The sequence below is a fragment of the Thalia democratica genome, chromosome 5, assembly GCF_965202585.1.
Source record: "Thalia democratica chromosome 5, ktThaDemo2.hap1.1, whole genome shotgun sequence".
Classification (NCBI taxonomy): Eukaryota; Metazoa; Chordata; class Thaliacea; order Salpida; family Salpidae; genus Thalia; species Thalia democratica.
Genome location: NC_139169.1, coordinates 57,485,271 through 57,511,007, shown reverse-complemented (window position 1 = coordinate 57,511,007; position 25,737 = coordinate 57,485,271). Strand labels below are relative to the sequence as shown.

Here is a 25,737-nt window from a genome sequence, read left to right as displayed (position 1 = left end):
AAGTAATAAAAACAAGTTATTAATTTGATCTGAATTGAGTCAAGCTTTGTTTTTGTTTAAACACTGCTTTCTGATTAAAAAATCAAATATATTGTAACTTTACGTTAGTTTGTTTAATTTCTTTACACGGTGATCAAGGTTTGTTTTTTTTTCATTTTTTTTTATTAAACTTAATTTTATGATAGTCCAATGATATATAAACTTTAAATTTCATCATTAAATCATTTAAATACTTCTTTCATGTAAAATTTTAAAAACTATTTTTGAAATAGCGTTGAAGTTTAGCAAGGTAAAGAAATTGAAAGATTTTTTTTATACTTTAAAAAACTTTTTTTTAATTTGCTGATTGAGTTGTTTTAATTTGACTTCTGGTAACTAAAACTTTGTAGATTGAATTGTTGAACATAAATAAACTATTACTCTTAACTTAAATCATATATTTTAATTAATATTTTATATATATGTTTAAATGTGTAAAATGTGTAAATACGCATATACATGTAAATATGAAAAACAAGTAGTTGTAAACAATTTATACAGTTAAATCATATTACTGTTTACAATTTCTTGTTTTACACATTGAAATCCCGCTTTTTTGTTGCCTAATTTTAATTAAGAAGTTTAAAAAATGTTGTTATATGTCTGTTGAAAGACAGTTAGTTTTTTTCTGTTCGTCTTCAAAGATCAAAAAACAGTTAAATTTGATCTTAGTTTTGTAACTTAAAAAGTTTACAGTTGAACAACACGTGATGAGCTCAAACTCACTCGCTTGACCTTCAGAAAACGTTTATCGTTGCAGATGGGAGAGTCAGTTCTGATGTTTTTCTAAAAAAATAATTACTTTTTAGTTGAACTAAGCTCATCTTATTTTATATAACTTATCAAACTTTTGGATTAAACTTAGTTTACTTTTAGCATTATATTATGTATAAATTTATAAAAATCTTTTAGATGTATTTTTTGTCTTTATAGATATATATCGCTTATGTGTACTACAATGTTTTTAGTGTAAATTAAATTATTTTTAGTATAAACTTAAGATTTAAATAACAACAACTTGTTAATTAATATTTTTAGTTTTAATATTTATTTTAATTTTATTACGTGATTGACAAAAAATTAACACTTGTTAATAGCAAACAAATTATTTTAAACACCTTAATTTGATTGCTTTCAATAGAAAACATTTCTCCTTGAGAATCAATGTTTATTAATAACTTTCAAAGTTGCTCTAGTTTATTATTACAATAAATAAAATGTATTTCTTTCTCTTGCGCAATTTAATTTTGTCAGAAATTAGTATAAACATAATTATGTAGACCGAACTTAGTGTTTTATTCTAACAAATTTATTTCCAGTTTTTTAGAGATAGACCTGACAAAAATAAACTTCAACAAACAACTGTACACATTTTGAAACATCTTCAAAGTCATGGATCAGATATCAGTCCGCAAAATTCGTGAAAGCGACTGCAATGAGGTCGTCGAAATGATCAAAATGCTCGCCCGAGTTGAAAACATGGAATCCCAAGTCAAAATAACCGCCGAAACTCTCAGAAGGGACGGGGGATTCACCAAGGGTTCGCAACCTTACTACCACGCGTTCGTCGCCCACGACAACGAGAAAAAGCACGTGGTCGGCTACGCTATTTTCGTCTACCACTTCAGCATGGTGCACGGGAAGAGCATCCACCTGGAAGATTTTTTTGTGAAGGAGACGTACAGAAACAAGGGTGTTGGCTCTAAAATGCTACAAGAAGTTGGAAAATTTGGTTAACTGAACGAGTGCAATGGACTTTACTTGCACTGCTTGGAGTGGAACACGGGGCCGATGGAGATGTACAAGAGAAGGGGAGCCGTGAATATAACTGAGAGCGAGGGTTGGCACATACTTCGGTTCAACACGAAAGAATTTGACGACCTGATTTCGTCTTAACTTGACAATTTTTGACGCTGTTGTTAAACAAGGTGTACTGTTAAAGCTAAAGTCTATATAGTTTTTAGCGTTTAAGGAGTTTAACTGATGCTTATGCTTAATCTACATTGTTTTTATAAAAGTGTAAAAAACTCAAAAATACAGACTAAGCTATTATTTTTACGCTTGCTTTATTATTGCTTTAACTTTATATAAGTATATTAAATGTAAACAAACTTATGTTCGACATTATATTTAAAATTTTTTGTTTAAAATAACTTTTTAACTAAGACAAAAAAAGTAAGGTTTTGATTTATAGTCAAAATTTGCTTGTTTTAAGTGTCATACAAGTAAAAGAAAACAGTAAAATTAGCCTTTATTGGTAAAAATAAATTAAATTTAAATCTCTTATTGTCCATACCTACAGTTTTTTTAAATCTAAAAATATATTTAGCCATTCACATAATTAAAACTATTTTTTTATTAAAACAGCATACTACCTTTAGATCTTAATCAAAAACTAAGAAAACAAATATTTGTTTTTAAATATCAACTTTAAAACATATTTGAGGTTTTACAAGCTGATTAACTCATCGTTTTTAAAGTTTGATAAGAGACTAAAAGCTTAAGTAGTCTCAACGGTTTACTATCATTTCTAACTCGCTATCATTTCTAACCCGATCACTTCTAACCCGATCACTTCTAACCCGATCATTTCTAACCCGATCATTTCTAACCCGATCACTTCTAACCCGATCACTTCTAACTCGATCACTTCTAACCCGATCATTTCTAACCCGATCACTTCTAACCCGATCACTTCTAACATGATCATTTCTAACAAGATCATTTCTAACCCGATCACTTCTAACCCGATTTAACCCAATCATTTCTAACCCGATCATTTCTAACCCGATAATTTCTAACCTGATCATTTCTAACCTGATCATAACAAACCCGATCTTTTCTAATCCGACATTTATTAACCCGATCTGCATTAATATATTTGTTTATTATTGTTTTAAAATAAGGATTTGTTTTAAAAACTTAATGTTCGTATAGCTTTGTTAAAATTTAATTTTTAATTTTCTTTGCTATTGGAAGTTTGTTATCCTACGCTAGACCCAGGCATCAAAATCTGGGCCAGTTAAACTAAATGCCACTTAACAAAGAGACGCAAATTTATATACCTTAAAATCAAAAACTATAGTTTTTTCTAATATTTATAGATTAACAGCAAAAGAATTTAACACTTTTTTATAATACTAATTGACTTATTTATGATTTAAAGAGAAGGTTTTCAACAAATTTGGTTTTAACTTCTGAATTAGCAAATTTAACATCAATTCTTTCATCGATCAGTGAGTTCCAATAAAACCAAACATAGCTGCACAATCTTTCAATTTAGAATTAACTTCCACTTTCTTTTCAACAAAAAGTCTTCACTTAAAAATTCAGCAACACATATTGAGACGATTTAGTAAATTATTTCAATATTTTAGTGCAGCAATCAGCAAAACAGTCTCAATTACGCACTTTTCATTAAAAGAAGGTTCATGGTTACTTTTATAAAATTCTTTTAGAACATACTAGAATGTCAGAATTAAAACAAACTACATAAGTTCATGAATAAAATTTATTTTTGGTTAAAAAATCAACCGGATATACACATCCTGACTTTTAGAGTTAGGTTCTGTACATTTGTGCAACCGTTTTGTATTTCATTGTTTTCTTATCAATTATTTTTGTCGCTTTGCCAAAGCATAATCGATACAATTAAAATAAACATTATTGGAATTAAGGAACAGACAGTTGTAAAAAAAATAAAAAATTCAAGTGCATTGACTGACCACTAAATTTAAAGTCCAAAGCACATTAGGAACACAGATTAAAAAAATATCTGTCAAAAATATTGAAAAACCTTGTACTATTTACAGAGGAAAGGCGCTGCTAACAAAATCAAACTATAGAGTTACCCAAGTTCTACATATTATATTATGGTTTATAATGGTTTATTTTCGTTAGGTTTATAAATAAATGGTTTATTTTCGTGGTAATTAATTATTTAAATAAAGTTAAAATGGATTAATTATTAACTGTAGTTAATAAGTTTTAAAAGTTTTCAAAATTTAAAATTGCAAAAAAAGCTTCTAACGATTAATAGTAGAAACTTCTTTAAAAAATTTCTTGATATCTTTTACAAGTTATTGTATTACAGGTTTCCAAAAACACAACAACTTAAAATTATTCACCGAAAATTAAATATGAAATATGAGTATAAGTTACTTGATTAATTTTTATATTTTTAAAATTTATAATAGAATAATAAAATTTGTTTGTATTGTGAAACTCTAATATAGGTTTCTAGAAAATTAGAGGTGCAAAAATCGTTTTTAGAAATTTATAGGTGCAAAAAAACACCGTGAATAAAGTCAATAGATTTCAAGCTGGCTTTACTGTAATGAATAAAAAGTAAATATGTTGCGTGTAATAATCGTCTGAAAAAATAGTTGATTAAAGGAAACAAAAAACTTGATGTAGTTTTTATAAACATTTGCTTCTAGTTATACTTAATTTAACTATAATTAATTTATTACTCTATTTCAAAATGTTTTTCAGTACTTATTTCGTTTATACTTACGTTATTTCAACTGTTCATAATGAAGTAAATTTTAAAGAATTTTTGTCTCCTAAAGAACTAATTTAAGTCGTAATTAAAACATTTTGTATGTTATATAAATTTAAGTGAAGGTTTTAAAGAAGATTACCTGGGCGAGATTTGATTAAACTCGGACTTGTTATACAAATAAACATGTCTGTTTAATTTTTAGTGACTTTTTTTGCTTTAGGACTAAGTAGGAATTTAATAATGATGTGAAATCAAGACGGTCAATCGACGTAATATACTTTTGCAGTTTGTTATACGACATAATTGTTTTAATATCTACGTTATACCTAAAATTCAGGCTTTAAAACTTAATATAACAAAATTAGTTAATTTCTACTAGTGTTTGTTTAAATTCCATTATCTTAATAGGCCTATGTAAGTTGTATAACAATTTGTAAAAGTTATTAAAATGAAACCTACTATAAATCGCTTGTACATTAGTCAGCAATAATACAACATTTACAACAGACTTAAATTGTAGTTTTTGGACCGCAAGATAAAGGTTTTTGTATCTGAATATTACAAATGTCAAGATTTACTTTTTAAAATTTGCTTATGTTAAAATTATTATAGTCACGTGAATTATTATAAGATTCAACTTAATTATAGTTATAAGTGCTTACTTTAAAATCCTACAAAGAATAGTATAAAATATTATAAAGTAAACGATTTAGTGAATTGTATATTATTAACGAAAAACGGCTGTTAAAGTAGATTTAAAAAGCAAAAAAATATGAAATAATAAAAAAAAATTGAAATTATGTGTAGGATGAAATATTAAAAAATAAGGTGATAAAAGTAAGTAAAACTTATGTTTAGTTAATACTAAAGTTAAAGTTCATACTAACGATGTTTTTTACGTAACACATTAAAATCATAATGTTTTAAAGAAACTAAAAAAAAATACTTTAATAATTTTATAAGAATAGTTAGTGTTTGAAACAATCTATATCGAAATTAATAAATAAAATAAACAAGTAGAATGGGCTAGAAATGATCAGGTTAGAAGTGATCGGGTTAGAAGTGATCGGGTTAGAAATGATCGGGTTAGAAATGATTGGGTTGAATCGGGTTAGAAATGATCTTGTTTGAAATGATCGGGTTAGAAGTGATCGGGTTAGAAGTGATCGAGTTAGAAGTGATCGAGTTAGAAGTGATCGGGTTAAAAGTGATCGGGTTAGATGTGATCGGATAGAAGTGATCGGGTTAGAAATGATCGGGTTAGAAATGGTCGGGTTAGAAGTGATCGGGTTAGAAGTAATCGAGTTAGAAGTGATCGGGTTAGAAGTGATCAGGTTAGAAGTGATCGGGTTAGAAATGATCGGGTTAGAAGTGATCGGGTTAGAAGTGATCGGGTTAGAAATGATCGGGTTAGAAGTGATCGGGTTAGAAGTGAACGGGTTAGAAATGATAGCAGGTTAGAAATGATCGGCTCCCAGTCTCAACAGACTAACGGTTTTAAGTGTATTTATTTAAATTAAAACATTTTTGTATTTAGCTTTAGAAGTTGACATTAGTTATTAGAAACAAAATGATACAAACATGAACTTTCGTTTTATAAAAAGTTTACAACATGTTTAAATTTGTTCAAAGTTAATAAGAAAATACTCTTCAAAAACTACAAACAGTAATTTATTACAGATAAATTTATGTATACTCAGAAGTTTGAATTGTCAAAAGCTGAAGTTAAGCTTTGCAAAGCTCTTTTTTAAATTACTTACTTAACATTGTTTTTTAATTTTATCAAAGCATGTTTGTTGAATAAAAAAACAACTATGTAGTAGAACTTAAGTTTTGGCTAATTAAAAGTTTTTACAGCATTTTTAAACACTTAAAATTTTATGGTTTCTTAACATTACTTAACTTTAATTGTTAGGTTAAGAAAAATATTACAGAAGTTAACATTAAAAATCTATCTATAGACTAGTTCAGTATTTTTTTATACACAAAAAATAAATTTCTAGACTCTCGTTTACAAGAAAACCGCGCATTATAGAGACTTATTGGCTTTTTTTTTTTACCTAAGTAGCCAAGAATTAGGAGCCATCGAGCCAGCATATTAATGTTGTTAGAAAAACTTAAGCTTTATTCTTAAGCTAGTATAATATCAGGTAAATACAATACAACGCTTAAGATGAGTAGTTTGTTTAAAAAATTGCGAACAAAAAAGATAAATAACTTTTGGAACGAAGTTTTATTTCTCAAATGAATATTTTACTGCCTTTGTTAAACAGTTTATGTGGCAAAAAGATCAAACAATATGAAAAAAATCAATTTAGAGTAAACATTAAAATTTTATAAATAGTTGCAGTGTTTATGATTTTAGATAGTTTTTTGCACAATAATATTTAACCACCATCTTAAGAAATATTAAAAATAATTAAAATATAAAAAGTTAAAAAGCTTTATAAGCTATAAAAGTAGAAACTTGTGGGTATTATACTTTCAAAATTGAGTACTTTTTTTACAGTATTAGTAATTTAGGGAAACTTTAGTTTTAATAAATTCTGTACTCAAATAATTTGTGTTATTAATATACTCTAGCAATTTTTTTTTATTGATATTTCATTAATATACATTAGTAACTACAGTTTTAAACGTTTTTACAAGTTGTATACATAAAACTGCTTACAGATTGACCAAAGCTTTAAATATTTACTTGTCAAAAAAAAATTATCATAATACCTTTAAGAACTGTAATCACTATAACGTGTGAGTTTAATGGTGAGCGAGTTTTTGGCTGCTTTACAAATGCCTAGTATGTTGCACTTTTTTCTGAACTAAATTTTGTCAGTAATTCAGTGCTTTATTATGTATTTTGAAGACAATGAAAAATGTTTTACAAACTCGGACGAAGTTTAAGACAAATCTAGAAAAAAAATTTTTAAATGTAAATAAATCACATTCAAGAAAGTAATAAGCATCAAATATTTAAAATAACCGTTAATATTGTTACTGAAGATGATATTTTTATAATTACAAATTTAAACACATCACCATTGTACTCGGTAATATTTTTTTACAAATTCTTTTAAATCAAAATAATAGATAAAACTATTAATTAATGATAATATACTTTTAGGTTATTTATAAATACAATTTTTAGTTGTTATAAATATCACTGTGTAAACAATTAAAAAGTTTAAGTCTTCTAAAACTTAGAACAATTGTTTTACTTTTAAAAATTATACAATCAAACTAAATTGTTAGACAAGTTTGTTTGGTCGCCAAGAATGTGCTAAAATTTGACTACCACGGTCAATTAATTACTATTTAAAAATTTACTATTAATCCAGTCACATGGATCATAGCTAAATGTTAATATTATGATTTATTATATACACTTCTTATAAACTTCAACATAAAAAAAAAACTCCATTAAAAACTTAGAGCAAACATTATGGTGAGCCGAGAGAATTTATAAAAGTACACTGTTTACTAACAAAAAACTTTAAAAAATTTCAAAAAAATGTTTGATACAGTAGATAATAATAAATGATGCAATACAGCAGTTTCTTTATAAACATTCCGTACTTAGTATGTGACAAAAATTTTTCATTTACACCTGTTTTTAGATAAAAACCTTACGTAGAATTCTAAGCTAAAATATTTTAAAATTTTCTAAAGCGTTTCAGTTACAAATTTTGTTAAAGATCTCAAATAATAATAAAACGTTTTATTGGTTTTAACATTAAAAGCTTTCAAAGCTACATCAAAGACCCGTTGTTTATCCTAGAATCAGGAATTCAACTTTTTTAGCGAAAATAAAGTCTTGATCACTGGGAATTAACCTGAGTTTAGTAACTAAAGGTAAATAAAAAGTTAACTAATTATGAATTTCGCTTAATATTGTTGTATGATAGAATATTTATATGACATAAATTTCAAGAGAAAAATGATTGATAACCACATAACTTAAATAAAATTTAATCTCAGATTTATAAATGAATTCCAATCTAGTTTGAACCGATGGAAATCTTATCTATGAGTGAGAAGTATCGTAGAACTTAATTATTTTAAACATAGGGTTTATTCTTTATTTTATATGCTATTCAAAAATTTCATTAAAATCTAAACATAATTTATATACCATTTGCAACTTAATACCAATAGGTTCATTTTGTTTTTTATATTTTATTACACAAAGCTTTTCAAAATCATGCAAGATTTCTTTGTCAAGTGATAAATTTTAAATGAAATTTGAAAAAATTTTCGTTGAGTGAATAGCTTAAAAAATAACTTTTAATTATGACGTATGAATAAATTAAAACAAATACAAAAATTAGAGATTCAGTAATTAAAACTAAAGGCATGTTTATTAATAGATTGTTAATAACTTTGTTTTGCCATTTAATGCTACTTGCGTATTTAAGTTAGGTCGCTCTTCTTCAATCAATATTGATTCCAGGCTGTAAAGTTCGCTTTTCTTACATCGTTTTAAAACTTTAAAATTTTGAACAATGTCAGAGTTTTGACAGGATGTGCAATTAAAAAGATGTTCAAATATTGCGCTGTTTTTATCTGTTCCGCAGTGGTCTGTAATTCGTCGGAATATTTGCCGTGATGTTTCTCCAATGTAAGAGATGCTCTGATCTGCAGAGCAGGTATATTTATAAATAACATTTGCGTCAAATACTTCCGAGCATTTACTTTTGTTGCTGAAGTAGTCAGAAACCTTTTTGCTGGTGTAGGCCGGTTTAATACTAATGTTGTGTTTTTGAAATATGGATGCTATTCGTTTTTGGAATCTTATTGAACAGCTTCCAACGTAAACTGTTGTGAAATAAGCGTAGTTTTCGGTTTCTGTTTTCTTTTCATTTTTTGTGTTAATATTTTCATTTTGTTTAAATGTTGAATTGTCGATTTTGTGAGCTTCAAGAAATTTGTTGATTTTGGACTTTATAAGGTTTATTGGATACTGATTCTTGAGTAATAAGTTTTCAATTTTTGTAAGTTCATCTTTAAAAGCGGTAAAATTTGAGCATATATTAAGCGCTCTGTTTAGATAAAAGTTTATTAAACCGAGTTTCCAAGATTTAGGACAAATACTAGTATATTGCATAATTAGACCTGTGTCTGTTGGTTTTCTGTACACATTTGTGTGTAGTTGGTTTGATATTTGTTTTACTTCAGTGTCGAGAAACGGTAGTTTTCCGTCAACGGATCTTTCTAGAGTGAATTCTAAGTTTGGGTGTAGAGTATTCATTTCATGATAGAAGTTTGTTAGTTCAGTTTGGTCTTGTGTGACTACGAATATATCATCTACATACCTTGTGTAGAATAGAGGTTTTGTTTTTGAATTTGTTTGTAATTGGTAATTTTCTTTTGATGCTACAAACCAATTGGCTAGGATTGGGGCTAATGGGCTGCCCATTGCAACACCGTCTATTTGTTTGTAGACTTTTTCACCATAAAGGAAAATACTTTGGGAGCACAACTGTAAAATTTTTCTTAATATATTTTTAGTAATTTTAGTTTCTTTAAAAATTGATTTGATATTTGTGTCATAAATTGTTGTTAATATGTCTTCAATTACTTCTTTTAACGGAACGTGTGTATATAGGCTTTTGATGTCTAAACTAGCAAAAGCGTTTGAGTGTTTTATATTTAGCTTGGATATTTTGTTAACAAATTCATTTGATGATGAAACGCTATATTTGTCATACAAGCAACTTTTTATTTGTTTTTCTAACCATTTAGCTAGATTGTACTCTGGGGTGTTGATAGCTGATAATACTGGCCTTATTGGATAATTTTCTTTGTGCGTTTTTACTACACCATATAATTTGCCTGGTTGTGAGCCTCGTGGATAAATATTGTAATAGGTTTTTTGGTTAACTATGTTTTTAATATAATTTCTGCAATAATAAATGACTTTGTTTTCTTGTATAATCCATGGGGCTAATTTACATTCTTTTGTGTTTACGGAATTAAGATTATACTTTATTTCTTCAAAACGGTTTTTGTCTAGAACAATTTTATCTAACTTTTTAAAATAATCTGACTTATTTAAGACGACAACTCCATTACCTTTATCCATTTTGCATACAATTATTGATGAGTTTTTTGAAAGATTACTAAGTGTTTTATGTATTAATTGGTTTGGTCTGGCTTCACATTTGTTTTGTGCATCATTAATAAACTTTTCTGTTGTGTCACGAAGATCAATTTTGTCATTAAAGGTTAGGTTAATTTTGTTACTTGTTGAGATTTTTCTTATTTGAGTGTCAATATTGGCGCGTAGTTTAACTTTGTCTATGCTTTTGGGTAAAATACTATGTTTAAGTCCATATTTAAGAGCGTTGTTTTCAGTAAGAGTGAGTTTTTTTGAGCTAATATTTACGATAGTTTTTGGTAAGTTTTTGTTATTCTTAATCCATAAGTTATAAAGCTTTTTGTTGTGTCTTTCAATTATGCTCTTTTTATAGTTAGATATTGAATTGTTTCTTAGATTATTTTTAAACACAATGAATTTAAATGTACTTGTTTTAGCTTTTAGTGATTGATAAATTTGTTTGAACTCACGTTTTTTTGTTTTCAATTCATTAATAATTAGTTTTCTTTGATCCGATACTACCTTTAGTTGGTAATCATGTTGTCTGTAGACTTCTAAATCTGGTGGATTAAACTTTAAAAATGCTGGTATGAGCTTCATTTCCAAACATTTGTCAAAATATTTTGTATCTAGTTTTAATTTGGTTACTTTTTGGTAAAGTTTTTCAAAACTTCTTAACTCTTTTAATTGTATACCTTCGCATGCTGCAATTCTTTTCATAAGTACTATTGTAGGAAGGTTTTTGAATGTATTTATATACCATTTGCAACTTAATACCAATAAGTTCATTTTGTTTTTTATATTTTATTACACAAAGCTTTTCAAAATCATGCAAGATTTCTTTGTCAAGTGATAAATTTTAAATGAAATTTGAAAAAATTTTCGTTGAGTGAATAGCTTAAAAAATAACTTTTAATTATGACGTATGAATAAATTAAAACAAATACAAAAATTAGAGATTCAGTAATTAAAACTAAAGGCATGTTTATTAATAGATTGTTAATAACTTTGTTTTGCCATTTAATGCTACTTGCGTATTTAAGTTAGGTCGCTCTTCTTCAATCAATATTGATTCCAGGCTGTAAAGTTCGCTTTTCTTACATCGTTTTAAAACTTTAAAATTTTGAACAATGTCAGAGTTTTGACAGGATGTGCAATTATAAACATCACGGCAAATATTCCGACGAATTACAGACCACTGCGGAACAGATAAAAACAGCGCAATATTTGAACATCTTTTTAATTGCACATCCTGTCAAAACTCTGACATTGTTCAAAATTTTAAAGTTTTAAAACGATGTAAGAAAAGCGAACTTTACAGCCTGGAATCAATATTGATTGAAGAAGAGCGACCTAACTTAAATACGCAAGTAGCATTAAATGGCAAAACAAAGTTATTAACAATCTATTAATAAACATGCCTTTAGTTTTAATTACTGAATCTCTAATTTTTGTATTTGTTTTAATTTATTCATACGTCATAATTAAAAGTTATTTTTTAAGCTATTCACTCAACGAAAATTTTTTCAAATTTCATTTAAAATTTATCACTTGACAAAGAAATCTTGCATGATTTTGAAAAGCTTTGTGTAATAAAATATAAAAAACAAAATGAACCTATTGGTATTAAGTTGCAAATGGTATATAAATACATTCAAAAACCTTCCTACAATAGTACTAAACATAATTATTACAAACTTTAAAAATATATATAAACACTTTTATACATTTAAAACTTTGGCGTAAAGTAAATATATAATTATTACACTAAAAAATATATAAGGAAAGACTATTAATGCTTAAAATTTTTTTAAAACTTCAAAATCATATGAAAACGAATCAAAATACTTTTATTTCTTTCTAATGTTTTCTGGTTATACTTTTTTTTTGCATTTTTTAAATGACTAGAAAGAGGCACAGTTAAATAAAAATATCAAAAAAAACAATACTGCATTGTTTCAATAAAAAAAGAGTTGGAATGTAAAGCAACACTAATCAAAGTGGAAAAAATATTTAATGTTTTAAGTTATTAAGTGTATGTAAAAATAATAAACGCAAAACAACAAGCTAAAATAAGTAAAAGCATGAAATTTCAATTGTAAGTATATAATTAAAATTGCACGAATATATAAACAGCAGTACTTGACATGAAAGCTTAAACTAAAATTAATCCTACTTTTGTTTAAACGCAGTGTCATGATTTTAAACTCTTATTAATTTCATAAAGTTAAAAAACTGCAAAAAAAAAGTCTTCATCTTGCTAAAACTATTTCTCTTAAGAACTGACGCTGAAAATGTGAGATACGGCCAGCAAGCAGTTTTGAATTTCACTGTAGTACCCTATGACGTAATCACCGGCAGTTTCGACCCTGGGGAATTCCAGCTGAAAGTCGAGTTGCTCCGGTAAGCTGTGCTCCACGTTTGGCATGTAGATCCAGCTGGTGTAAGACCGGAAGTCGGTAATGGGCGCCTGTAAAAACGTTTAAATATTTTTATTTGTGAGTAATCACTTCTGAAAATAGTGCTAAGATAATTAATAAAATGATGTTATAAATGATCTAAATAATTCATAAATCAACACTTCTAAGGAGATTTAATAAAAAAAATATCGAATAGTTTTAATATAAGAATTTCTTAATATTAGACGTTATCAAGTTTTTTTTTTCTTAACATTATTATTCCATTTTAAAAATGTATAGCTAAATGTGATATAATCCAATAATCTAATTTATTCAACGAAATACGTTTACCTTAAACAATGCAATGTAGTCAAAGTATCTGTAGTAAAAGTTTTCGTTCAGATGCACTTTTATGACACCCTCTTTAGAAGTTAACCACTCACCAATAACTTCAATGCTGACCAATTTCTCGCATTCTCCAGTAATCTGTACAAAGTTTATTTAAACTTTATAACAATTATCTTTAAGTAACTTTAAATAGTTATTAGTAACCCTTAATCGATTTATCACATTATTATTGGTACTTGTTACAATTAACTACAAAACATTAACTTTCGAAAACTAAATAAAGCTAATACCAGTTATAATTTTAGCAAAACCTTAAATAAAACTTTTAATTTTAATCAAAAAAAAAAGACAACATTCTAAAGAAGTGCTTACTAAAGGTTGCAGCTGAAAGCTACACTCGTTTCGCTTATTTCAAATAAAACTAAATCTAAAACAAAATGTCTTCAATTTCTTAGTTTACGGTTTAAACTTGATAAAAACAAACTAACATGTACATTGTACTGTGAAGAAACGGGTTTGTGGTCGCTCTGTTGGACCTCAGGGTAACTTTTGTAAGAATTTTGAACTTGCTCGATCATGTTTGTTGATGACAACACTGGAAAATATTGCTTTTTGTGAGATATTAAGTTTATGACGTCATATTTAAGTTTAATGTAATCAAAAACTTAGAATACTTTGCCTTTAACTATGTCAGGGGTCGGCAGGTTTCTAAAAGTCTCAAGCTGCAATTTGTAGAAAATGTCTTCCGCGAGGCGGACTATTTTGAAATATGTGGAGTAATCAATAAAAAAAAACATTGTTTTAAATTAAAAATGTAATAAAATAAGCAATAATAGAGCATTTGTAATCACTATCTTTTAAATAAGATCTTTATTTTTATTTTTTACCAAAAAAATAGTTTCATAGAAGCACGTTTTTAGCTGAAAAATACATCGCGGGCCGCAGATTTTTACTGACCGTGAATTATCTAGTAAACTTTCTTTGGAATATTAGTTTAAGCAATGATTTTATCTATATTAATGAGTCAAAAGTAATGTAAAAAACAAAAAATTGAAGTGAGTACTTTTACAACTAGCAGAATCGGATAGTGTGTAATATTTCAAAAAAAAGTAAAACTTTTAAACATTTTGACATTGTAACAACATTTTTAAAAATTTTGCTATATTTTGCTATAGGAAAATACTTTAATTTTTCATTGTTCTTAAACTAAAAAAAAGTTAATTTAATTTAGTGGACAAAGAATACATGCCAATTTAAAATCAAAGTTAATTTAAAACCACATTTTTCAACAGCAAATTGACTGTACAGACAAGAATACATGTAAGCGAATTCTCTAAAATATTAAACAACAACTATTATGTTTTTTGTAAAACTAAATAAAGATTATTATTTGATTTAATTGTATAACCTTAAAGAAAGAATATTAAAAACAGCAAAACAGAGTTTAAAAAAGTCAGGGAAAAATTTTAACTTAAAAGGGTAACAATAAAAGTAAAAGCACTCTACCCAAGAAACATAATAAACACAAGTTGAAAAAAATTCAATTACGAAAATTATAGTGTAAAACAATGAATAATCGAAAGTTTAGAATGCACACATCATAACAGAAAATAAACGATATAATTACTGTTGCAATTGAGGTCCGGATGGCACCTGTACATTATTCTGTCGGTCCACGAAGGAACTCTTTTCTTCGGTGAAGTATCGTATGTATCAGTCCCGATGTCGAACTGTTGGAGTTTAGAAATAGTATTAAATAATTTAACATAAAAAAATTACGTTTTAAAAAACTAAACAAAATTTCGAGAACGAGATGTTTATATAATAAAAAAAATGTTTACCCTTCAAAAATTTTATCATCATAAGGCTTTAGTCACAACTTTTCTTTGTATAATTAGTATTAACAATATAAATAAAAAAATGCAACTAATGTACAAATATGGTGTACTTAATCAAATTACAAAAGACTTTTGATGAAATAATATAGAGCTAAATCATAACATTATAATTGAACAGTGTACTTGAAAATAAGCTATCTTATTTTTCTTAAACGTTGGATATAAACTCAAATATAAAAAATATTTTAAGCAGTTTACACAAAGACTAACACTAGTTCTTAAATAAAATCTAAAGGTTTAAGTTATTAATTATAGATTCTGAAAATTTAAATAAACCTTACAGAACTTCACTTCATAAAAAAAAAGTAAGTAAATAAAATATATTATGGTAGGGGGTTGTTTGTTGAGGATTTGTGCTAAAGGGGGGTAGACAGGAATACGGTGCGGTATGACTTGATTCTTTTTGCGCTTGTTTACAAGAAGTCATTTCAATAGATATTACGTATAAGGCGTTAAATTCTAGAGATCAAAACAAGCAGAGCTTTAGTGCTTTTTTACGCAACACTTTATTGACTTAAACGTTTCGCTGCTCAAAGAATACTAACAGATCTACAGAGTCAAATATACTTATATTATACTCGCTGTACATATTTTATGGGCAGCGAAACTTTTAAGACAATAAAGTGCTGCGTACAAAAGCAGTTGTTTTGAAAATTTATTTTATATTAATAACTACGAAAATAGTAAAAGTTAACACATAGTATTTTATTAACACAAACTAAAGTAAGTGCTATTAAACTGTTATGGAGCACAATACAACAAATGTTAACGAAAACAATTTTTTAAAGCTCAGCATACATACTGACACTTACAATTGAACCTAAAAACAACACTGATCGTCTTTTACAGATGTTTTACGTAAAGAATCATAAATTGTTAAAAAATAAATGTTATCTACACATTTAGGTAGAAAAATACATATTTTTACAACTTTTTTAGTTTTTAAAAAGAAAATAGTACAGTCTATCACATATTAAACAATAATTATTAAACAAAAAAAACTTATAACAATCTTAGTTTGAATATTAAAAAAATGTTAATTTCTTATAAGATGAAGAGACTTAAACTTGTAAGCTTGTAACAACTTTTAATGAAAAAGGTATACTTTTAAAAAATTAGATTTACTTGAGCTTTCAACCAATTACATAAAAATATAAGAGTACACAACAACAAAAAATTAGTTTATTTTTGAAAATTATTTTATCAAATGCAAAAGATAATTTTTAAGTAGCTCATTTAAATTACATTACTCAAGAATTCAAAAAAAATTATTATGAAACTTTACACCCACTAAACTTTTAACATCAGCCGGACTTTGAGATAAAAATATACTTTACTAGATATTAGATAGGAACTTTAAACCAATATATACAGATATTTTAATCTAAAAATTTAGAATTTTTGAACTTTAAAATTTTCAGAAAATATACCGTAAAAACTAGTATTTGAGTTGAAAGTTTCTCATTTTCATTTCATCTAAATTTTAAAATTATTCTGTAAATTCTGTAATAAACTCGTTAAATATATTTTTATTTGTTTTAAAGCTAACTCTAAAGAGTTAACTATAAAAAATATTTTAATTTTTAATTAACTTCTACAGGTATTTTACACAACATTCATACCAAATATATTACAATTTACTAGAACTAAAGTAAATACAGAAATATTGCTAGTATAATTCTATTGCTAGTTGTAATTTACAGAGGTTTTTTTTTTCTTTACAATAAAATTACTTTTATTTCAATATTACGGATTGTTTTATAAAATATATTGAAATCAATTTTATAGTGTATAATACTATATACATATCAAGTAAAATAATATATGTATTTTCTTAACTGGTGAAAAAAATAGTATAATAAATTACACCAGTTATAAAAATAAATATATTTTGTTTTATTTCTACTTTTATTGATTAACATGTGTGCATTTAATATAGCTAAAAATAAACGCTATAAAACCTTATATGTAGGAGGAAACTGAATTGCTGCTTCTTTAAAATCTTGTAAAATTGGTTCACTGAAACGCTCTATACTTAGCTGAAAGTTTTATTTTTAGTAAGTACGAAATTTTTTAAATTAAGAAAATGTTTTATACTAAGTTTTACTCAGATAAAAATAGACAAAAATTTCCTAAAACTAATTTTCAAAAACTAAATTTAATTACGAAAAATAATGTAGAATAAAAATTAGAAGTTCACAATAGTATAAAACAGTAAAACAGACGTTTAAAATGTACTTTTACTGATTTTTAAGCTTTTAATGCTTTTGGTCTAATTTGATTTTAAAAGTTTAATATTAATTTGTTGTCGAAATTTTTTTAGATAAGTTCATTATGTATTTTTAAACAATCTAAGTTATTTTTCAATATTTTTTAGACTGTATTATAATTATAGTTCATAGTAAAACTATACAAACAATACAGTTAAATAAAAGCTTTTAAGAAACAACTTAAATATTAAATACATAATATTAAAACATCAAAAATTAACAAAAAAACTACTTGGTCGAAGTCTAATAACTCGATGTGGTGTTTGTTTCGTATGCTTTCAACAACATCTTCTTGAGGGAGGTCGTTTATTCGAAAATTCAAATCACCCAACCAAAACACACAACTGTTGAAATATTGTCTTTAATGCATGAACTTTTTTGAATTTAAACTTTTTTAAATTGAACTATTAAACGCAACACTTGGTTGCCTTCACAGGAACAAACAAAAACTTAGCATTTTAATAATTTTTGAAATTTTATTTAATCAAATTTTAAGAAGTATATACTTTACACAGTAGGGCTCTTTAGTTATTAATTCAATATAAAAACCGCATTTAAAACAAGAATGGAAGATAAAAATCAAAACAAGAGACTCAAAAGTTGTTATTTGCGAATTAAAACAAATCGAAAACAATACGTAATTAAGCTTAAGTATATTTTTAATTAAATCTCGAAATATTTTCTTACTTGCGTCTACATAAGTTATTATTTATTGTTATTGAATTTTAGACTAAAAGTTAAATATTATAACATTAAAAAACTTAAATTTTTTTTTTTTTAGAACAATTTAAAAAGAAACGTTTGAATTACGCTACGTATAAATTGAACTACAAAACGTGAATTTCGGTTGCCTCCGAAATAATAAATACTTTAATACGTTAAATAATAACTTTAAATACGTTAAATAATAACCTATCATTTGCATAATATAGTAAGTTCCAACTAACTCGTGACTCATGACCTTCTGGTAATTTCCGAACATCATCTTTTCGAGAATGTATTTGAACTGTTCCACTCGTTGCTTGCTGTTCTGCCTGTGCGGTATGAGATGCGTGTTGAGGAAGCAGAACTTTTTTCCGTACATCCAACAAGATATCGCCACTCCGCCCTTGTTGCCCTGTTTATAATCAGGAAAAAATCATAAATAACTTAACTGCGTCACTTTAATAATTTTGTACGTACTCAAAACAGGTAATAAACAGTGATCTGAAAAGACTAAGTATTATAAAAAAAAATAAAAATTAATGAACATAACTAATGACAAACTGTACTATAACAAAGATAGAACAATTTATGGAATCTACAAGAAGGAAGCTGTTAACAGAGTTCTTAGCAAAAACTGTTAATTGCTATAACTTACTTTAAAGATTGCTAACAATGTTTAGTTTATAAGAACTTTTAACGATAGTAAAATTTTTAATTATTTCTTTTCCAAATACTAGTAGTTAAGTTATTAAATTTAACGTTTTTATTTTTTAACAAGTTTTAAATTTATATTTCTTTGTGTTCATTAGGATTTTTACAAAAATTCATATGTTTTTAAATTTAGCCTATTGCAGAAATAATTGATTTTTTACTACTATTTTCAATTAAACTATATCTAATAAAATACTTTAACATAAAAAATAATACTAAAAACTTAATTTATTGCAAAAATTTTTTTTTGAAACGTCTTAATCTATACAACTTAAAAATATGTTTTGGTTTCTAAAATTTAAATTTATATTCGTTTGATTACTAAGAGTATAATACTCGCTTTTAAAAGCTATTAAGCTTGTGAGTCATATATTGCATACAGCCTAAATATAGTTTTTTTTTGTTATACACTTAAAACAGTGTGTTTATTTACACTTACAATTATTTTTTTTAATTTAGGTATAATTTTCTTATAAGAAATATAATGCAAACGTAGAATTAAAACATGACAGCTAAAATATACAAATTCAGTAAAATCAACAATGTATAAAATTAAAAAAATATTGCTCACCCAGTTGCCACCAAACCCAGTTCTTTCCAGAGCAGTTTTAACAAACCTAACATAAGGTAGATGTTTTAACAAGACGAACATTGAAAGTGACAACCCTTGCAAACGGATGCTTTCTACCTGAAAAAAAAATTAACTACATTTTGAAGTTGATCAAATTTAAAATACCTGAATAAACAGAAGTTTATTAATGATTCGCAAAAGAATCTTTTACGAGAATGTTTAGTTTTAGTAGAATTTTAAATCAAAATACCTGTTATAGTGAATAGGATTTTAATAATGGATAAAATAATGATAACAAAAAGTTAAACTAAAATTAAATTTAAATTTAAGTTAAAATAAATAAGTTATTACAATTGCTTTAAGCTTATCAAAACTCTTTTAAGCATTATAAACTAAACTAAAATAACTAAAGCTTTAACATTATACTTATAGCATTAAGATTGAAAAAAATGATGTTTTAAAATGATATGTACTAAAAATGAATATACTAAGATCGTATTCAAGAATAACATGGTGTAGGCACAACAAATATTTAAGAAATGAAAATAGTACTTCGAAACTGAACTATTAAAAAATATATTGAAACTAAAACGCATAAGTATGAAATACAGACTTAGTTAAGAAATCACAGACCACACATTGGAAAATTAAAATATAAGAAACATTTGCAGCAGTTGTAACTTAAAAAATAAATTTGTAATCAAACCATGAAATTAGCTTAAGTTGGAAATTATTCATACTGACCTTAAAACTAACTAATGTTCTAAATTTTTAAATTAGCAGGAACAACCGTGTGTAGCAGTAACTCTATAATAATACTGTAACAACGTTTTTTTTTAATAAATGAGTACATTAAAACTCAAAAATATATGTGAAACTTTTAAAATTATTTGTTAAACATTTTCTAACAACAAAATATGGTCATGCTTGCGAAGTTCAGCAAACAACTTTTATTATCCATAGCTTGTAAATATCCATTAAGGCAATTAAGTTTTTATTTACTAGTTTTACATGGATTAAAAAAAAATTGCTGCTGAAAAATTCTGCAAATTCTAATGATTCAAACGTTTATTTATTTAAAGTTATAATAAAATAGTAACAAAACAATATAAACATAAAGAATTACATGCATTTGTAAATTGATTTTATATTAAATATATGTTTTTTATGTAATCTATTCTTAGAGCTTTTTTGAGACTCCGTAGATCTGTTCTTAAATTTATTTGAGAGCAGTGAAACGCCGTTAGTCGGAATAAAGTTTTAACACAAAAACAATTGTAGCATATATTCCGGTAAGCTTAGCTTATCAGGATCTCTAGGATTTAACCCATTTTAACGTTACATCTTATTTTTTATGTATGTGTTTTTTGATTAAAATGGGTTTGTAATAACAACTTTTGTTCATTTTAGCCTTAAACTTTATAAGCTCCAGTAACTAAAATAGTATAACCTAGTAGCTCTCACAGTAAATAATTTACAGTTTGCTTAACTAAAACGTACAAAAACACCGTAGTAGTATAAAATAATTTATTACATGTAAAAACAGCTACTTACCATATAGTAATTCTTTTCAACAAGTTTAGACATAAAAAACTTTGCCCAGCCATCATATTCAATAAAACTTTTGGCAGTTTCTATAATTCCAGTTGGTATTTCTTGTAAGCTGTGAATTATATAAAACTAATTGATATTAATGAAATTTCAAGTTTGAAAACTCAGCTATTAAAAGTTTAACTGGTTGTTTATTGGGTATATTTATTTATTGCTGTTACATGATTTTTTTATTGTATTAGTATTGTACTTTTTGTTAAGGACTTTATTATTGTGAGCTATTATTCTAAAAAAGTTTCAAAATTTAAAAAAAAGTTAATAATAATACAATTAAAAAAATATGTAACAGCAACAAATAAATATGCCCAATAAACTACCAATGTCTACTATTTAACCTTATTTATAAAGCCACCTTGAAAACTGAATGAAAAATTTTATATTGTTAGTATTGGAAATACATTTTTTAAAAAGTACCAAATTCATAAAACATAATTCACAAACGAAAAGAAAAGACATGATAAAAGTATAAATTAGCATAAAATAGGATAAAATAGATAAAACAAAAGCAAAATTAAATTAAAAAAACAGATTCAATTTAAATACATTGGAAAAATAGAAACTAAAGCAATTCTAATAAAGCTTTAAATAAAAAAAATAGACACAAAATATATGAACACACTACCAAATTTTCAAAATATAGCCCAACGTAAAATTTAACACAAAACCATACAGTGAGTACGAGCAGTTTTTATTAGGTTTTCTACTAAATTTACTAATTTTTACCAAAATTTTATTCTTGAGCTTTTTTTAATATCTTTCTTACATTTCTATAAAAATTCTACCTACTTTCACAAATTTCCCTAGCCTTATACAAACACCTAGCCTCTGAATGAAATTTATATTATTATTTAAAATAATTAAGGTTTCTATAGACATTGTACGGTGATTTTAAATTTTTGCTAACAGATTAATAACTTATTTTGTCATACCTTCCCATTTTTGTATAAATTTCAATTCTAGTTTAAGATAAACACAGTTCTGAAGATCACCTAAAGATTTATACTTTAGGTTAGAAACAATTGTAATCTGTTGTCTTTTGTTTTACAATAAAAATATATCACTCTACTTTGAACACAAACTATTAGGTACTGTATACCATAGTTTAATAAAACAAAGAAGTATCTATACAAAACTTTATATGTTTTATGTATAATTTAGTACAAAGCTATAAAAAAAATTTAATTGTTTTCAAGGAAAATATAATCAAACTTTAATATCCTTACGTTAAAAATCTAGGAGATAGATTTAAAATAAATCTAAACAGTAAAAAATTTGATTTAAAAAATTCTTATGTGAGTTAGTAGAGACAATTGAAAGTTTTGCTAAAAACAAATAGTGTTTTATATGTAATGGAAAAAAATAGCATACAGGTCATGCTTAAATATAAAAATACAGGTCAAAATTAGTTTAACAAAATGCTTACTACTCACTAAGTTAGAAATAAGTTTCCTATTGCTTTGCTTGCAAGCCAACATCAGAGGTGTGGTTGTTACACACAAACATTAAAAGAATAAAAGTACATGTAGTAAGTAATATTGAAAAAACTCACACAAGTTTCAAAAACCTACATAACAAAGACCTTAAGCCTGTTACTTGTCAATATAGAATACTTTTAAAAAATGTTGCAAAGTTGAAAACTTAAAATGTGACAAATAATTTTTTCATTAGTTTAACCTAAGTGCTTATGAAAACTTGCACACAATCAAACAACCTAAACTGATAAACATAAACAAACTAGTTGGTACACACAAGAAATTCATAATTATACTTGACAAAAAAAATTAAACAATATTTATTTAAAACTACTTGCGAAAAATGTTTTGGCATATATCTTAAGACTAAATATAACTATAAATAAAAAATCTGTTTTTTGTATGCTAACAGTAGCTATTGCAGTATATCAAAAAAACTACTTACTGTGTCAACTTATGATATTACTTACTAGGTATTTTAGACATCTTTACAGCAATCTTAAGCTCAATGTTGGTAAGATGGGTAAGTATAAGAGTATAATTTAAAATTTAAAGTTTTTATTGTCAAAGTTTAAAGCATTAAACTAATAAAAACTAAAACTTAATGTAAACTACAATACTAATAAATAATTTACGATAAAATACAAAAATGTACTGGAAATTTCAAAAGTTATCAGGGTTTGTGCGCGATTTTTTTTTCATTTAGCCTGACTGAGACCAATTTAGCCTGACATTTTTTTAAAGTAAGGAAAATCTCCTTTAGAAGACATTTTAGGTATTGGGGGGTCTTAATTAGTACTTTTGTAGTCTCTGACTTCAACTAGCTTTATCTTAAAAATATTTTGAGCTTTAAAAATCCGCTAAAAGAAACTCATAGCTTAGTTAAAACTCAATAAAGAAGACTAAACTATGGAAAAGGTTATTGACCCCCCCTATGCCCTTAACATAACAAATTAAGTGATAAGTTTTAAAATAGGTTCTTATATCTAATCTACTACTAGTGCAAAAATTTAATATATATTACTTAAAACAACTTTTCAATTTAATTAAGCACTAAGTAAACACTATAACCAGAAGATTTAGATTAAAATGACTTACATTGCCGTGTTTTATTAAAATTTAAAATGAAACGCTTAAATGAGTATTAAAATTCAAACAAACAGTTAAGTTGAAGAACTAAATTGTAATGTTCAAACTGTATTCTTTTATTGATTTTTCATAATTATGACGTATATAATCTACTAAAAACAAATAATGAAGACTCTTTGAAAAATTTTAGATATTCAACGAAAGGTTTTAAGCTTTTATTTTTACAAATACTGACTGATTTTGTCTTTAATAACTAAATCTTTATTTAGTAATAAATTCACATCTCAGTTTGATCTTGAAAAGATTTCTCAACATTTTTAATCAAAAATTTTCAAGCATTTGAACTGAGAAAAACTGAGATTCTCAAATTTTACAATAAAAAAACTGATTTAGCCTGACGTTTTTCAACTTTTTTCAAAAAAACTGATTTAGCCTGACTTAGCCTGACGCGCACAAACCCTGAGTAATCAAAAAATGATTAAAACAAGCCCTGATAGAACAGTTATTTCAACAAAAAATAAAAATTATGTGTTGAAAAATCTGCATTAATTTTTTGCATTAAAAGTTTTATTCTATCAGATAGGTTTAAACACTATAGCTCTTGAATAGACTTTTTGATTATATAACTTTTAGAAAAGACTAATATTTACTTTTAAAACTAAACCATATTAATACTATTTTTGTTAAATACATTATAATCTAAATAATATACTTTGACTAAAGATAAGTATCTAACAAACTATTCTTTACTTTCTAAAGTATATAACAATTTATTTTAAAATTTAAAGATCAAATAACTATCTTCAATATTTTTACTTTCTGTATACATACAGTATCTTAAGCGTATAAAAATCAAGTTTAAATTTATCATTTAGTGAATAGTATTTTGTTTAAAAACAGTTGTTTATAAATTACTAGTTTATTATGTATTATTTAGTTGTAGTACAACAACCTGTATACATTTATACCAAAACCATGTAAGAAACTAACCCAATAATGTAAACATCTGTTTGAGCGCTTGAAATCAAAAGCTTTTCAAGCAAACTTTCTTGCAATGGCTTGGTGTTAGCTACATTCCATGTCAAAATTTGAAATCTATACAAATTATTTATGTTAAAGTACTGACTTAGATATTAATTCTCACTGGGTAAAATATTGACCAAATGTAAATATTTTATAAAGAGTACAATACCCAACTAAATAGGTAAAAAATATTCTTGGTAAATATAGAAACTGTGAACTTTATAATTTATTATTAAATTCTTATTCAAAAACAGTAAAAAAGCTTCGTATAACCTCTCTAATCAGTCATGTTTATAACTGGTAAAATTTTTAAACAGAAAGCAAAAGGCAGATATAAAATTGTTACATTATTAGTAAATATAATTTAAAATGATTTTTATCTGTAATAATTTTAATTAATACAACTTAATTAAGTTAATGTTTACTAAATCTTTAATGTTAAAGCTATACTGTACAATACTTACCAATGACAAAACTAGTATACTTTTTTGTAAGTAAAATCCTAAATATATAAACTTTCTATACATTTGTTTGCTAAATCTTATATATTTGTAAAGCTTTTATTTATCTTAGAAATTTAGTTATAAAATAAAACAAATTACATAAAAACAAACACTTACTGCATTATTGTTGAGTAATCTACTACCATGGTGATTTTGATTGTAAAATTTATTTAAATGTACTTTTAAACAGGTAGAATTTAAATGCTTTCACTTAAAAAAGTAACTAAAAAAAGTTTTAAGTTGTAGTTACATAAAAGTTTAAGTAAATTTTATACTTAATTAAACAAAACTATAGAAAATTAAATGTTTACTTTAATAAAAATATATGTAAACTTTTAGATTGGAGGTATTTAAAAGTTCTTTGAGTCAAAGTAACTCAATTTATTATCTGTATAAGGGTTTCTAAAAGTGGTAATTATATTATCCTTAGGGCCCATATTAGCAAGTCAAAGTGCAGATGAAATTATTTAATAAGGACTTGTTTTTATTCTTTTTTTATT

General features: G+C 25.7%; 1 protein-coding gene and 1 pseudogene across 1 annotated transcript; one reads left to right on the top strand and one right to left on the bottom strand.

Annotated features, from left to right (window-relative positions):
- The first annotated feature begins 1,431 nt into the window (after window positions 1-1,431).
- LOC145836668 (thialysine N-epsilon-acetyltransferase pseudogene) lies at window positions 1,432-1,776 on the top strand (annotated as a pseudogene).
- Window positions 1,777-12,618: 10,842 nt separating this feature from the next.
- LOC145836142 (inositol polyphosphate 5-phosphatase K-like) lies at window positions 12,619-25,461 on the bottom strand. Its single transcript, XM_082943953.1, has 11 exons — window positions 25,355-25,461; window positions 24,702-24,806; window positions 21,094-21,202; window positions 19,540-19,656; window positions 18,500-18,669; window positions 17,785-17,896; window positions 17,244-17,321; window positions 15,012-15,114; window positions 13,873-13,979; window positions 13,388-13,522; window positions 12,619-13,107 (listed from the first exon to the last, which is right to left on the bottom strand). The coding sequence occupies exons 1-11, from the start codon at window positions 25,381-25,383 to the stop codon at window positions 12,913-12,915; spliced, it is 1,260 nt and encodes a 419-aa protein (XP_082800079.1). The 5' UTR covers window positions 25,384-25,461; the 3' UTR covers window positions 12,619-12,912.
- Window positions 25,462-25,737: the final 276 nt, after the last annotated feature.